Source organism: Anastrepha ludens, chromosome 2, assembly GCF_028408465.1.
Source record: "Anastrepha ludens isolate Willacy chromosome 2, idAnaLude1.1, whole genome shotgun sequence".
In the NCBI taxonomy this organism is placed as follows: domain Eukaryota; kingdom Metazoa; phylum Arthropoda; class Insecta; order Diptera; family Tephritidae; genus Anastrepha; species Anastrepha ludens.
Window position 1 is genome coordinate 102,253,631 of NC_071498.1, and position 16,666 is coordinate 102,270,296.

The following is a 16,666-nucleotide window of genomic DNA, read 5'->3' on the forward strand; positions in this document are numbered from 1 at the left end:
TCGATCAGGGGGTTTTAATATACCACACGAAAAATTATATAACCAACAAAATTTCGTATATTTTAAACTTTTAATAAAAAATATTTTAAAAATATCTAGAAAAAAGCACACATTTCACGAAACTTAAATTAATTATTAAGAAAAGTAATATCTATATCATCTTTTATATTTAAAATATACAAATAGAATTTTTGTGGTTAGTTTATAATGTGGAGCTTAGTAATTTGTTTTGGATCCTCCTTTGATTATAAATAGTTGAAGTCGTCGAGGCATCGATTTGATTAAGTTTCTGTAATATTTTGATAAATTTTTGATCATTCGACATCAATCGCACTTTTATGGCTTTGAGCGCTTAGAGTAATAATTTTCAAAAATTTTCATTGAAATTTATATCAGAACAAGGTGTAGCTTATATTTAAGTAGAGATGGGATACAATAAAACTAATATATTTAAATGGATTTAAATTTGAAATTTTTTGAAAGTGAATTTGATGAAAATTTTAAAGATTTCATTTAAGAAAACCGATTTTGAAAGTATTATCCATACATTTTCGATTGAGTTAAGGGGGGAGCCTGGTTTATGAGGTCTAAAAATTGCATCTCTTTGCGATTTTGTTTTAAAGGAAAAAACTAATTTAGCACTGCAAAGTTTTTTCTATCTTTTAATGTACATTTAAAAAGTATAAAAAAATGTTGTACTGGTTAAAATAAGTTGAAAAAAATGTTTAACATAGAAATTAGTAGAGCGCTGCAACGCTGGAGTTTCCAACTGGCGTACAAGATACAGCTCGTAATTATTATCTAAACCAAAAAATTCAAATGGATTTCTAATTATCATGATTTTTTATTCTAGATGAACTAAGGAAACTGAGAGAAATTCCAAAATTTCAACTTTTTTGAGGTTTTAAAGAAAAAAATGCCTTTCTATAAAAAGAAAATTCACTTCAACTTCGTATAAAAATCTTGAAAAATTTTGTTTATCTATTTTGTTAGTTCAAATAGAAGAGAATTTAATACTTTTCATTCATGTACGCCAATTCAAAGAAATCATAAAAATGAAAAGTCGAGAAAAAAGATAAAGTTTGTACTAAGCTGTCCGGTTACAGCGTAACTACCTAACGCTCGCCTACCTTTGGATTTGTATCTACGGAAATATTGAGAATTAGGCTCTGTAACTTTGTGCGAATATTCTGAAATATGTTAGGAATCGCTTAAAACGAAAAAAAAAATGTATTACCAGGTTCCCCCCTTAAGGTCAGGGCTGTGGCAGACTATTCAAAAATTCGTAGTTTTTTTCCTGCCTAAAACTCCTTTGTTGCTTCGGAAGCATGAACGGCTGCGTTGCCATGCTGGAAAATCAACTCCTCATATGAATTATCATCAAAAAAAGTAATAAATACTTCGTCTAGAAGTTCTATATACTAGAAACTATTCAAATTTGTGGATATGAACATATAGGCGTTTTGTTCTTCGACACTAATAGCTGCCCAAACCATTACGAGCCATTCACTCCTCCATTGTCTTCCGTTTAGCATGCCAATACAATTAGGAACCATCTGATCCGTCCAGATTGAATTTTTTTTCCTCGGAAAACATTACTCTTTCCCATCAATCTTCCCAAAATTGGTATGTTTCTGTAAATAACAATCTGACCTGCTTGTGCCGTGTGGTTAACTTAGGTTTAGGTACTCGTTTTACATATTCTAGACTAGAATCCGTTTGCAGAATTTCTTGCGCGCGACGGGTAATAACTTCCAAATTAAGGGGGTGTTTCATTTCAGCAGAGTTATTTGATTTATTTATAGCTAATCGTTTGATTTCTGTATGAGCTGTATGAGCTTACGACGACACAGACATAGCACAGCGAATAAAGATCCAGCGACTACGCTGGCTGGGTCATGTCGTTCTCTGCGTTGGAAAGATCAGGTGGAGAAGGATTTGGCTTGACTTGGTGTGTCCAACTGGCGCCGGTTAGCACGAGAAAGAAACGACTAGCGCGCTTTGTTAAACTCGACCAAAATCACGTAAGCGGTTGTAGCGCCAATTAAGAAGAATCGTTTGATTTCACGAACATCTGTATCACCAAATTTTGCTTTTCTACCACTTATTTTATGTCACCTCTGGCACTCATGAAACCAAAGCGCCACTAGTACCAAGTTGCCCTGGTTAAATTCTTTCAGTTAAAGTTCTATAGCTCCCTCAGTTCCCTGTGACTTGTCGGAAATTTCGACACAAAATTACAAAAGCATCGGCCTTCGAAAAAAAGACATGTACGTGACATTTTTCGACTCTTGGGGTGTGTACATAAGAATCGCGGAATCCATTTTGTACAAACGTATGCTTTCTAAATTTCTCAGAAAACTAGCAATTTGCACATGCACAATACGTATTGCGACCCAATGATCAAAAAGTACCGGGAATGTTTAATTGACTGTTTTCTTTTATTGCCAAAACGTAGTTTACCATGAGTACCTTTCATCGGGCCAGTCAATATTATTTATCCGTTTTGAAGCGTTTGAGAGATGCTGTACGTCGCAAACGGCCGGAAATGTGGACAAACAATTATTGGATTTTGCATGATGATAACGCGTCATCGCGCCGAGCCCAAATTGTGCTGGATTATTTGACCAAACACCAAGTAAATACCATCGTGCAAGTACCTTATTCACCTGATATGGCCCCATGCGTCTTCTTTTTGTTTCCCAAGTTGAAGTTACCACTTCGTGGAAGGAGATTTCAGTCGATGGAGGAGTTCAAAGAGAAGGCGACGAAGGAGCTGAAGGTCATCCCTTCATAAATACTGGTAACGTTGTTATATTGAATTTTGAAAAGGTCGAGCCAAGGAGCACCACGAGATTTGGTGGCTCCTAAAACACTCACGCTAAAAAGCCCATTGTACTCGTATTTAAAGCTCTGGAAAGATGGTAGATAGTCAAGGAGGGAAGGGGAAATGTATCAGAGAAAGAGATAGGGAAGAATAGAGACAGAGATAGACAGAGATGCTATATTACACAGAAGTATATTTACCACCAAACACAGAGCTTGCAATGAAATACCCTGTGAGCTTGTCTCTATCGATACCATTTCTGCTAATAAATAACTGAATCCGTTAATAAAGATTATTTGTTAACGGTCACCACGAGTACGTGACAGCTAAAAGCAGTTGATTAGATATCCTCAGCATGAAATTAACACAAGTATGTATAAATGTCCAATAATCATGATACCTTATAACTAAACAAGTACACGCATTCTAAGTAATGGCGATTTACTTTATCGTAACTTCCTTATGCCAAGTATTCACGTCTTATCAACCTTAATTACCCGATATAAAGGAGCAGCATACCACTATAAAAATATTGCGTAACACTGCATAAAATGACCAGACTAGTTGGAATACCTTTTACTGTTAAGAACATCATAAAGATAGTAATGGAAATTAAAAGATAAGGGCGACATCCGAAACACCCCTTAGATCTACAAGCAAGTCTATCAGCCCTAGCGAAGGAGAGCGCACTATATCCCATCATGCATTTATAAAACTGCAATTCAATTGCTGATAGCCAATTCACTGATTCAAGTACATAAAAATTAAAACCTTTAAAATGAGCCTCAATAAATGTGTGCCGTTTATTTCGTTTATTGAGCTACGGCCGCTTAGTTCGCAAAATGATTCGCGGTCAATTAGCAGTTAACGTTGTCCTTTGGACCACGATCACCATCATCGTATCCGGTTTGGCGATATCCGAAGCGACAATAGGACATCTACCGCCACTGTATGGCGAAAATTTCAACGCACGTATCTCTGATAAAGAATCAGGAAACGATTATAGCTTGCGAGATGATACCAACTACCGCTTACCGAACAACACCGAACCCATACATTACAATATCGATTTAACCACTAATGTGCATAATGGCACCAGAAACTTCACAGGCCAAGTTCAAATTTTACTGACGGCCATCGAGGATACAAGGACTATTGTGGTGCATGCACGTCAACTTGACAGCTTTGTGGCTACCATTCAAAATGCGGACGAACTAAACGCGATTACCTATGAAATGAGTTGGTCATACGAAGAAGCACGAGAATTCCTTAGCTTAACGCCGGTAAATACAACTCTCAGTTTAATTAAAGGTACCAACTGGACTTTGACTATTGCGTATAAAGGAGAATTAGGTACCACCACTTCGGGATTCCATATGCTCTCCTATACAGACGAGTTGAATACACCACAGTAAGACAGCAATAAAAAAGCGAATAGAAAAAGTTACTAAAATTCATTCGGTATTTACAGTTATATGGCAACGACACAATTCGAGTCCACAAATGCACGTCACGGGTTTCCTTGTTACGATGAACCAGCCAAACGTGCCACCTTCACAATAACGATTAGGCACGATGACTCTTACAGTGCTCTCTCCAATATGCCGAAAAACGAAACTGCCAGCTCGTATGAATTTCACATAAACTTTAGTATAATAAAAATGTTTTACAGTCAAACAAAAAAATCCTATTTACAGGGACGGCGTTACTGTGTTCGATAAGACCAATGTGACTGTTCCCACATATTTGATTGCTTTTCATGTATCCGATTATGTGTGGTCTGAGGGCGTGCTGCATTCACTGCCACACCGCCTTTATTCCAAGCCAGGAACTGCTGAAAATCATGAATTCGGTCTAGTCTCGGGCATATTGATCTTACAGCGTTTAGCCGATTTGTACAATGTGCCATTTGCTTTGCCGAGAATGGTACAAGTGGCAATACCCGGCAAGGGTGGCGCTATGGAAAATTGGGGATTGGTCACGTATGGTGAAGCGTACTTGCTCTTTAATAAAAGTTCTTCAACGACGAGTTCACAGACTTCAATCGCCAATATAATTGCACACGAATTTACTCACCAATGGTTTGGCAATCATGTAACAGTCAGGTGGTGGACATATTTGTGGCTAAAGGAAGGCTTCGCCACACTCTATTCATACCATGCAGTGGATGAAGTGAGTCAATTAATATATATTAACTCTTCGCTCCAAGTATACTAAAACTCCCTACATAGGTTTATCCAGAATGGGACGTCTATCAAATGTGGCATACTGCCGATTATCAATCGGCACTAACCAATGATGGAAGAGGTACTGTAGTTCCAATGACCCATTATGCGCAAACGTCAGCTGAGATTTCGGCGCGTTACGGCACATCTTCTTATGCCAAATCCGCCTGTGTACTCTCCATGTGGCAACATGCTTTGGGCGATGAAGTCTTTCGTTCCGGCTTAAACAAATATCTAACCACGAAGTAAGTACCCGCTAAATAATGTAATGAAATCATGAGAACTATCATCTGCCATTTTTTTTTTTTTTAATTTCGGAAAATTTGCTTATTGCTTACCACAAATATGTATTTTCCAGCCAGTTCGGTTCGGGCGAAGAATGGGATCTGTTCGACGCGTTGCAGAGCGCGGTTACCGAACACAAAATCAGTATTCCTGCAAACTTAAATGTAATGTTGCCCACATGGTCGCAGCAATCTAGCTATCCGCTACTCACGGTGACTCGCAATTATGCCACAAACACATTCACTGTCACACAAACCGCATATCATGACAATGTAACCATTAATTCCGGCAATACCTACTACGTCCCATTCAACTATGCTTCTCGCTCGAATGCAGATTTTCGTAATACCACAGCTACGCACTATCTACTCAATACGAAAGAAATTAATATCACAGATACGGGAGTTGCCGCTGATGATTGGTTGATTTTGAATAAACAATCCACCGGCTACTATCGCATTAACTACGACGAACAAAATTGGCTACTTATTGCTGCGGGTTTGATAGATCGCCCATACAATGTTCACCACCGCAATCGCGCTCAACTCTTATACGATGCCTATAAGTTCGTTTCTAATGATCGTTTGTCACAGAAAATTCTTCTGAATTTGTTGGCCTATCTACCCGGCGAGGATCAGTATGCCCCTTGGTCAGCAGCCAACTCTATCATAACGACTTACAATGCATACCTCAGCGGACACTCCGACTACAATAACTTCAAAGAGTTCATTGCTCCACTGGTAAAAAATATATACGAGCAGTTGGGTGTCAATGAAATGTCCGGCGAACAGCTACTACGCAAATTCACACGAAATATTGCAATTAATCTGGCCTGTTTAGTAGGTAATGAGGACTGTCTAAACGATGCCAATACTAAATTGAGGGATGTCATCTACAATGGCATTGCCATCGAACCAAATCTAAAATCGCAAGCTTACTGTAATGGTCTACGTCAGTCTACTAATGATGATTACAATTACTTCTTAAATGATCTCCTAAAATCAAGCGATTCAACGTATCGTAGCACCCTGTTAAGTGCACTGGGTTGTTCCGAAAAAGAAGAGCAATTGCAATTATTTGTTAACAGCGCCATAAACTTGGGCAACGCGTTTACTAGTTCGGAGCGCACCTCCATATTGAGGGCAACCTATTCGCGCAGTATAACTGGTCTGTTGGTCAGTATTGATTTCCTCAATACTAATTGGGAAGCATACTCCAATCTCTCAAACAGTACAGGCTCCGCTAATCCGCTCAGCAGTGATATAGTGAGAATGAGCAGTTATGTGAATAATGAAAGTCAAAAGCAGAAGGTAAGTAACAGCTAAGAAATAGGCGAATAGATAAATGCATACATACAAGCTGGGGCGCAAACTTAATCATCCAATCACAAGTGTCAAATATGAATGACGCACTTAGCCATTTGTAAAAATTATATATCTTTCACAGGGTGATTAATTTTGTGCCACCATGTACGAGTACATAGATTCATACATCTATAAAAAAACATTTAACTTTTCAGCTCCTTGCGCTGGTAGACACAGTAAAGAGCAGCACTAAAGTGCAAGCGAATCTAGAGGACACAGTAAACTCAAATATGCAGGTGAATTTTGACTGGCTGGACAAAAATAGCGCAGAGATTATTTCGTTTGTGAAGAGTTACGGACGTAGTGGAAGTGCAGCAATTAGCGCATCCCTCTTATCTGTGTTAATGGCGATCTTTTTGACGCTTCCACGGTTTTTGTAGAAAACTGAAATTAACAAATGTCATTAAAAATATACTGAAGCATTATACATAACAAACTATAGTAAGTAGAAGACAATGAAAAAAGTGCCTGTGACAGTAAGTCGCTTCCAATCTCTTAACAAATAAAAAATGAAAAATAAAAAATTAACAACGAAAATATTTTTGAAAGTTGCGTAAGCTTACTCATTTGCTGCAAGAGTATTAGATCCCAACAACAAAAAACACTTTTTTAAAATATGCAGGAAGTACCATCAGCTCTTCGAATATGCTGTGTAAAAATGTAATGGCAACATCTATTGACAATATCTCACTAGCTGAAAAAAATTATTTTTATTTTCACTTAGGGAGGTGTAGTATGGGTTTTCCAATAAGAGGAGGAAGGTATGCCGTTAATAGTGGAAAATAACATCTGGCAAATGACCACCACGACCACGCTTGCAGGACAATATCCTTTTCATGAAATGTTCCATTACCGAATTGCAAAGTGGCTGCCCTTTGTCCTCGTTAGCCTCACGAATTCCATCTTTGAGGTCTTGAATCGACCCTGGGCTGCTGAGCTACACCTTTTCTTTCACGTGGGCCCAAAGAAAAAAGTCACAAGGTGTTAAATCACAAGATCTCGGTGGCCAATTGTGATCACCTCTTCGAGAGATAGCACGGCATGGAAACTTTTCCCAGAAAAGGCTTTCGTTGCTTGTGTGGCACGTAGTGCCGTCTTGTTTAAAATAAACGTTGTCCAGATCAGTACCATCCAATTCCGGCCATAAAAAATCGTTAATCATCTCTCGATGGCGCAATCCATTCCAAAATAACACCTGTTACTGGAAAACCCTTTATATAAATTGTAAGCTTGAAAGTCGCTGTTTCTCGAATCGAATTGAATTCTACCAAAACTTCACAGCAAAGAATTTCTATTATTTTATCCAAGGACTTTAAGCCAATTTACACGATGACTTTCCACCCTGGGCTTTGTGCAACTTCTCTTAAGCAATGGAAAAATCGAAGCAATCGGCTCTGTTGGCTATACCGGAAATGTTTCGAGAGCTGGATCAAACGCTGGCATAAGTGCGTGGCAGTTGAGAGGAAGTACTTTGAAGGCGATAATATCACTTTTGAGGAATACCATAAACTTCTATTTTCAATATTCTGAATATATTCCGGGAACTTTTTGATCGAGGTGGTATTGAATGGAGTGGAAATGACGTCGGGTACAGTCATGGGCTACAGCTTTCAAGTACCAATGAACCATACTTATGTACGTCGGCGTATATTTGCTAATGACATTCTACAGAACTTTTATATGAGTGGCATATGTAAACATTGATATTAAAATTGTATCAGCTACAAGCATAAATTACAATAAGAAGTGCTATACCTACACATATGCATGCATAGAATCATTATTTCTAGAGTTCATAGTCAATAAGCGCTGAAGCAAAAGGCCTTCACGACCTTTGAATTGATTAATTTTAATTTTTTTAATATTTTTTTCCACTTTTTGTTATTTTAGCGTACATCACATGAAATTATGCAATCACTGCATATCTATGCAAACATATGTATGTACATTTGTGTTAACATAATTTATATTAGTTACTTACTTTACATCACTGTGGTGCGGGAAGGCGTTTTATTGAGCCAAATCCTACATTTTACTCTCTACTTTTCCCACTGACTATCATAAAAACACTTCCCTAGTTATTATTGGGCCAAACTTTGGCAGCTCGTTTTTTATAATTCTGTATATAAATCTCGATAAGTGGCGTTACAATGTACTCTGAAAAAACAATTTAAATATATTTTTTTTAATGATTTGAAAATTTGCTGAACAAGTTTTATCTGCTATGTACGTGGTCGGTACTTAAACTCTTATAAAACTCGGTTATAAACATATAACGGTTATTGATTATGATATACGTATATACAAATGTTAAATGTTGTTTTATCATCCATGACTGAGCTTTGAAAACCGATAATACCTGCAATAAAAGCTTCATCAGTAACACACATTTTTATTTAAGAGGGTATAATTAAATTTATGATTATGGGATTCCATAACATTTTTCGAGCTGCTTTCTCAGAAGTCACAAGTGTGCAATTTCGTAAATAATTACGTAATTTAGCTATTTGATGGTTCAACGTAAGCATTATAATCAAATTAACTCAAAATATAACAATAACAAACATACAAAATGCCATGAGAAGTGAGAAAATCTATTATACCAACTTTTATAACTCAACGATTTATGTACTGACATATCTATATACATATACATACATTCATGTTTAAGACATTTTCAACAAGCGACAGTTTGTGTAGGCATTTTTTCATACGATGTCACTATGAAATAACGAGGCTGTCAGTATAAATCATTTTATTTCTCTGTATACTCCCACTTTCTGATTCGCTCTGCTCTGAATTCACATCATCGTCTTACAACAACAAAGCAAACTCTTTACTTGGATTAAAAAAATCCCTTTTATTTTATTTCATTTCGAAATCCGAAAACGGTACTGAGCGTGTTGTGTCATATAAGCTAGGTTCCACCGTTGCGGTATATGTATGTGAGAAGATAGAAAACTGTTATTGTAGGGTTAGCGCATTCGCCATCAAAACTGTTTTCAACCAATTAAATGATACTAAAAATTCCAAACATTCTACCTAAGTACGCCTTTGAGATCAAAACAATGTGAGTGACAGAGCACACAAGAATTCATGGGTATGACGCAGATATGTAAAAGAAGGAAAGAGGGTTTTCAATGAAACTTTGAATGGAGGAATTATAATCATAATTACAAAATCTCTAATCCCATTGGGACAAAACGGTTTTGACTGTACAATTTCATTTTGTTAAAACATAAAAAATAATAAATACACGCGCATATCTTTTGAATTTCACAACCAGACAAAATTGCCCGCATTATGGATTTACCAAAATTTCACAAAGACGGTTATGCAAAAATTATATTTGTATCTTAATTTATAATTTTATGTATTCATACTTTATATATATACCATATATATAATTGGCGCGTACACCCTTTTTGGATGTTTGGCCGAGCTCCTCCTCCTATTTGTGGTGTGCGTCTTGATGTTGTTCCACAAATGGAGGGACCTACAGTTTCAAGCCGACTCCGAATGCAGATATTTTTATGAGGAAATACACTCGGAGGTTTGCCACTGCTTGCCGAAGGGCGACCGCTAATAGAAAAATGTTTTTCTTCATTTTGCTGTTTCACCGAGATTCGAACCTACGTTCTCTCTGAATTCTGAATGGTAGTCTCGCACAAAATCCATTCGGCTACGGCGGCCGCAAAATTATAAGATATTATCATAATAAATTTTCAATCTTTCTTTCACAGTTAAAATAAACGTCTTCAGGATATTAACAAAGTTAAGAAAAAACTGTTTTTTTTTTTTGCAAAAATATAAAAAGAATTTAAAATTTTATGAAATATTTCAAAACACGTACTTAGAATAAACGTAAGATATAAGTAGATAAATAAAGAAAAAAATCCTCCAATAGATATTAATATTATGCGATATTATTCGCATAGCCAACGCGGTCCTGTTTTGTATGGAATCAATAGTGGACTTTCCAGGTAACAAATTACTTAGGGTAACAAATTTGAGCCAAAAATTATTACATATCAATAAATCCATTATGAAAGGACATGAAGGTATCAAACTTGGAAAACGAACTTACAATATTCCTTGAAAAGTAATTTCCATAAAAATTTTAGTTGCTTTGATCCTATATTGAAAAAATATTACAATTTTTGGTTATTTTAATATCTCTCGTTTGATCATGTCATCCCACCGTGTCTACAGTGCATCAAGTGATAATCGCCCAGTTCTTTGCGCTCTATTGGGTATAGGAATAAGTGTTCACCCTCCTAAACGAGGTGTCGCTCCTGATAATATTTTTGTGTTCGCTCTAGTAATATACTGGAGATTTGACGGTGTATATGTGAGGTCTCAATCGCAGTAGTTGGCATTCGTTAAAAGTATAATGATTATTTTTATCTGACGTCAAAAATGTCTACGTTCGTCCCGAAAAAACAGCCTTTGCGGGAAGTCATGGTTCATTATTACCTTTTAAAGAAAAGTGCAGCTGAAACGTATCGTATATTGATCAATATTTACGGTAATCAACCCCCATCAAATACAACTTGTAAAGACTCGACGCTGCCAGAAAAGAAAAGGTTTCCTTCATCGCATCGTCACTGGCGATGAAAATTGGATCTATTATGATTGCCCTAAATGTCGAAAATGTTGGAGCCTGCTACGTGGACCAGGTCCATCGACAGCGAAAAAAAAATCCTGCTTCAAAGGCTATGTTGTGCATCTGGTGGGATCAGAAGGGTGTCATCTATTATGAACTCCTTAAACCATCTGAACTAGTTGGAGCAACCAAAATGCAAATAATGCGCTGACTATTGTGGGGGAGTAAGGATGGAAATGATTGCAAGAAAAAGTTTTTTTGTGTTTGAGGAATGAGTTCTTTTTTCTCCTAAGCAATGATAGGTGAAATGTCAGCAATCAAATAGATTAACGAAACCAACGCAAGACAAGTCTTGTCGAGGCCCTATGCTCCCGTTGCAGTGAACAAGGAACAAAAACAAAAAAAAAAAACATCTGAACCCATAACTGGCGATCGTTACCGACTGCCGATAATGCGTTTGAATTGAGCTCTCAAAGAAAAGCGGCGGAATGGGACGGTAGACTTGATTCGATTTTGCTGCATGAAAACACAACGCCAGGCCACACGTTGCTAAATTGATCCAGAAATATTTACAGTAACTGAATTGGGAAACCTGGCCCCACCCGCCGTATTCCCCAGACATTGCACCTTCGGGTCACCATCTGTTCCGATCAATGCAGTCAGTCTGCCCTTATTGGAGAGCGGTTTATTCTTACGGGAGCATCGCAAATTGGTTCAATGAATGGATCAAGTCAAAAGAGCTCGAATTTTTCGTCAGATGCATTTTTAAGTTTGGAACCAGTTCCGTTGTGTACTGCACCGTACCATACCGTACAGTGCTGCACTGCACAATACTCCAATAAATATTATGTGTTTATAATGACACTTGTTATCATTTTCATGCTTCGAAACGCGCCCTTATTCCCATTTAGCGTAAGTTATACCTACATACCAACTTAGTAAGAAAAAAAAAATTTTTTTAAAACTCACACAACTCTATCAATTTTAATTCAATTACACTCAAATATAGCTCATTCGACGCAAAATTAAATTTTCTATAACAGTAGGGTACTAAAAAAAATCCTCAATATCGGATAATATCATAAAAATTATGTCAAAGTTGAAAAAATAGAGAAAAAATAAAAAAATTCCAAATACTTCCGTCTACAGTCACGTCAGTTGTCATTTCAGAAAAATTGCCAACACACTGTCAACAAAGTTTGTTTTTGTTCATTCGAACTAAAAAAACAAATTCGAAATCGGATGGAAATTGGCGAAGTTAGGAGTGATTCTTCACACCAACCTACTGAAAAACGGTTTTATGGCCATAAAATGAGATTTTGGGGGTGTATTGGAAATTTTTCCTATACCATTTTTTTAGTTTTTCTAGCCCCACAAGTTGTGCTAGGTCTCCATAAAAGTATATTTAATTTTTTTTTTTTGGCACACAGTGTTATTTCATCGTTTAAATAATTCGTACCTTTGGCTAAGAAAGGGCGGAAAATTATTCCCATACCCAATAATATCCCATTATCTACGCATTGTACCGATTTTTGGCTCATTTCGTGTACCGATAGTGTGAATGCTCACAACTTTTCAAATTGCGGTAAAATCTGCTAAATCATGTGAACACACTTTTACCGGATGTTAGGCAACCGAATTGTAACAAATGAGTCGATTCTTATCTGCCATTTGAGCTCCGATGAAAATCGGCAATCAATTTATTGGCTGGGGAAGAAACTTTTTGGCATGGGAAGCAACCATTGAAGAATACGAATTAGTGAAAGTTTTATATATTATTTTTAATTAATTTTCAATTCATTGTACTAATTTTTTAGTTCATTTAAATAAAATAATAAATTTATTAATAATAAAACTCAACCAAAATTGTTTAAGCGGCTATCGAGCAAATTAAGAAGAAGAACAGCCATATACGAGGTGGGCAGAAAGTATCGTGAATTTTGTGTTTTTTCAAAAATTATTTATTTATTCATATATATCTAATTTGTCCCCTTCAAAGTAATCCTCATGAGATATTATGCACTTGTGCCAACGTTTTTTCCACTCTTCGAAGCACTTCAAAAAATCATTTTTTTTTTTATCTTGTTCAGCTCCTATGATCTATTTGAGTCAGTCACCTCTTACGGTATCGTAGCTTGGGGAGGTGCGTACAGATCTGAACTAAATAGGATTGAATTAGTACAAAATAAAATATTAAAAATAATATTTAAGAGTAAACAAAACTCAATAACAGATAATTCCTTAAAGATTAACAACATTATTTCGATAAAAAAGTTGTTCTACTTTACAGCTTTAATACAAAATTACAATAACTTAAAGAATTCTTTTCTATCAAGGATAATAAATACTAGAAATAGACAAATTGAGCACATAAAATGTAAATTACGTATTGGTTCAAAATGTTACATAAACCATAGCATTAAAATATTTAATCAGCTTCCAAAGAGGTTAAAAGCCTATGATGTAATTAACGACAAAAATAAAAAATATATAAAAATCTGGTTAACAAAAACTAATTTACACCTATGATATTTGTTAATATCGCGCTATTTCATTGTAAAATAAAATAAATAAAAAATAAAATAAAAAAAAAAAATAAAATAAAAAAAGAAAATTATTTTATGTTCTTCATAGAACCGCTAGATATAAGTAAGTTTGTTGTTAGTTAGTTAGTAAGTTAAATGTATGTTACGTATGTTACATACAAAACTTATTTGGTTAAATGTTATATTTAGTTTGTAAGATTGTCATTATAAATGCTACTAGCCTACGAACAGACTTTTAATAGTCTCTGTAGGACTTACAGTTTATTATAAATTATAATGTATTATTATACTAGTAATAAATAAATTCAAATTCAAATTTCTACTTCGATGCCGTCTCGTCAACCGTAGCGTAGCGTCGTCCTTCCATGGGCCTTTTCAGTTTCGGCAACAAAAAAAGTCACAGGGGACCAGATCTGGGGAATGCGGTGGCTCTGGTATCATTAGTGTGTTGGTTCTGGCCAAAAAGTCGCGCACAAGCAACGATGTGTGAGCAGGAGCGTTATCGTGATGCAAGAGCCAATTTTTGTTCTTCCACAAATCCGGGCGTTTCTGGCGGATTGCTTAGCGCAAATTGCGCATAACTTGCAGATAATATTCCTTATTGACCGTTTTACTCTGTGGCAAGAACTCACGATGCACAACGCCCCTGCAATCGAAGAAAACGGTAAGCAAAACTTTTACATTAGACCGAACTTGGCGCTCTTTTTTCGGTCTTGGTTCGTGCGGCAGCTTCCATTGAGATGATTGAGCTTTGGTTTCCACGTCATAACCATAAGCCCACGATTCGTCACCAGTTATGAGCCTCTGGAGCAAATTTGGGTCGTCGCAGACAGAGTCCAACATCTCATTAGCAATGTTCAAGCGATGCTGCTTTTGGTCGAAATTGAGTAGTTTCGGTACGAATTTTGCGGCGACCCGTCTCATGCCCAAATCATTGAAAAAAATCGAATCGATATGTCTCGGTCCTCAGCAACTTTTCTAACGGTGATTCGACGATTGACCAATACCATTTTCTTGACTTCATCAATTTTTTTGTCTGTTGTTGAAGTGATCGGTCATCCGGCACGCTTTTCGTCGTTCACATCTTCTCGGCCTTCTGAGAACATTTTATACCACCGAAAAACGTTGTTTTGGTCCAAAGTAGCTTCTCCGTATGACAAAGTCAACATTCGGAATGCATCCGCGCACTTAATTTCGTTTTTCACACAAAATTTGATAAGGGTTCATTGATCCATCTTTTTGAATAGGTAAAAATCGAAGACGAGCCGAAACACGTGCAAGCAAAGCAGCTGTCAACAATTAACTGAGCATTCAAAATGACCGAACTCGTCGGCATGAGTGAGAGACATGAGTACCAACATATCGCCATAAAAAAATCGAAATTCGAATATACGTAACCTGCGAAAATTCAAAATTCACGATACTTTTTGAACACACCTCTTATTCATATGCATTATAATAACTTATACTGCCCAGAAAATTCACCAGTTGGGGACACAAAATAATTTTCTTACTCTTGCCGGAAAGCCTTTGCTTTGTTACACGTACATGCAAGAACATCAAAACGATTGATCAATGTTGCTTTCTAATTGAGATTTTTCGTCACTAGAAAATTATGTAGCAGCCAACAAGCTAAAGTCACACGCATAGTTTTATTAGCATTAAGTTTTATTAGATGGGAATCGCTTCTTCTTAATCTCAAAAACATTTGCAACTATTCGCCTTGCTCTCGATAATCTATAATTGAAAATACGTTGAGCTCTTAAAATAGGTATGTCTTGGATATGGATTTTGCAAGTTATTTTGCATTCTAATTGCATCGTGCGCCACCGAAACAAATGATGCGTTAACTCCACGAGTTGGCAAAGGACGTAGTTTGGCAAATTTAGTTCATTCGCATCCAAAACGCGCTGCAAGGAACGCTGTGTCTACTACAATCGACATCAGTGTACTGCCTCCCAACCGACACCTCTCTTAAGCGGACACTTTTTGCAGTATCGGAAAAATCCTTAGGTATTTTTTTAATTTGTCTCTGTTGAGCGGGCAACTCCTTGGAGTTGTCAAATTCCATAAATTTTTTAGATGTTATTAATTTCATTCCCAAATCTTGAAGGCAAGTAACTCTACAGACAGTGTAAAATTGTTTAGGGAAAGCTGATTTTGAGAAAACAGACTTACCTTATGACGGTTATGCCGCAGAGGATGAGCTTCCACTATCGACAGTTACTCAGCTCACCAACGTTATTAATTTAGCCCAGAAACAAATTCAAGTTCACGTCAAAACATTTTTAATTTAGGTAATCAAGTCTTCAGAAATGGTGAAGAAGCAAAAAATATCAACTGAAGTGGCAACTCTCGCTGGCCAACTCTTCTGGAGATGAGCTAGAAAATGAGATTGACGACCAGTCAACTTCTTATAAAGAGCCTTATTTAATAACGTGAAAACTAGACGTTCTTCCTTTATAAGCCTCAAAGGCTTTGAATTGCTTACTGATCTTCAAACACTCCTCCAAGATATTAAAATCAAAGGAAAAACTCGCAAAGCCAAACTTTTTAACTTTTTTAAATTAATATGAATACCTTGCATAGCAAAATTATTTACATACATTTCTCGTGTTTCTCTACCTTAATGAAAATCTTGCTTATTTTGTCAAAATGACGAAAAAATTGTCACAATATGCGACGATAATGGGATCGCTCTCACAATTATAGTGAGAAGTTGCCAATTGTTTGCCGATTTCTTCTTCTTCTTAATTGGCGCTATAACCGCTTACGCGATTTTGGCCGAGTTTAACAAAGCACGCCAGTCGTTT

At 36.5% G+C, this 16,666-nt stretch overlaps 1 protein-coding gene across 1 annotated transcript in view; it reads left to right on the forward strand.

Annotated features, from left to right (window-relative positions):
* LOC128871655 (uncharacterized) overlaps window positions 1-16,666 on the forward strand; it is a 66,498-nt gene that overhangs the window by 30,357 nt on the left and 19,475 nt on the right. The window contains exons 8-13 of the mRNA XM_054113582.1: window positions 3,611-4,238; window positions 4,299-4,454; window positions 4,525-4,999; window positions 5,059-5,297; window positions 5,411-6,647; window positions 6,857-7,071. Coding sequence (XP_053969557.1) covers window positions 3,611-4,238; window positions 4,299-4,454; window positions 4,525-4,999; window positions 5,059-5,297; window positions 5,411-6,647; window positions 6,857-7,071 — 2,950 coding nt within the window. The remainder of the gene's footprint in view (window positions 1-3,610; window positions 4,239-4,298; window positions 4,455-4,524; window positions 5,000-5,058; window positions 5,298-5,410; window positions 6,648-6,856; window positions 7,072-16,666) is intronic.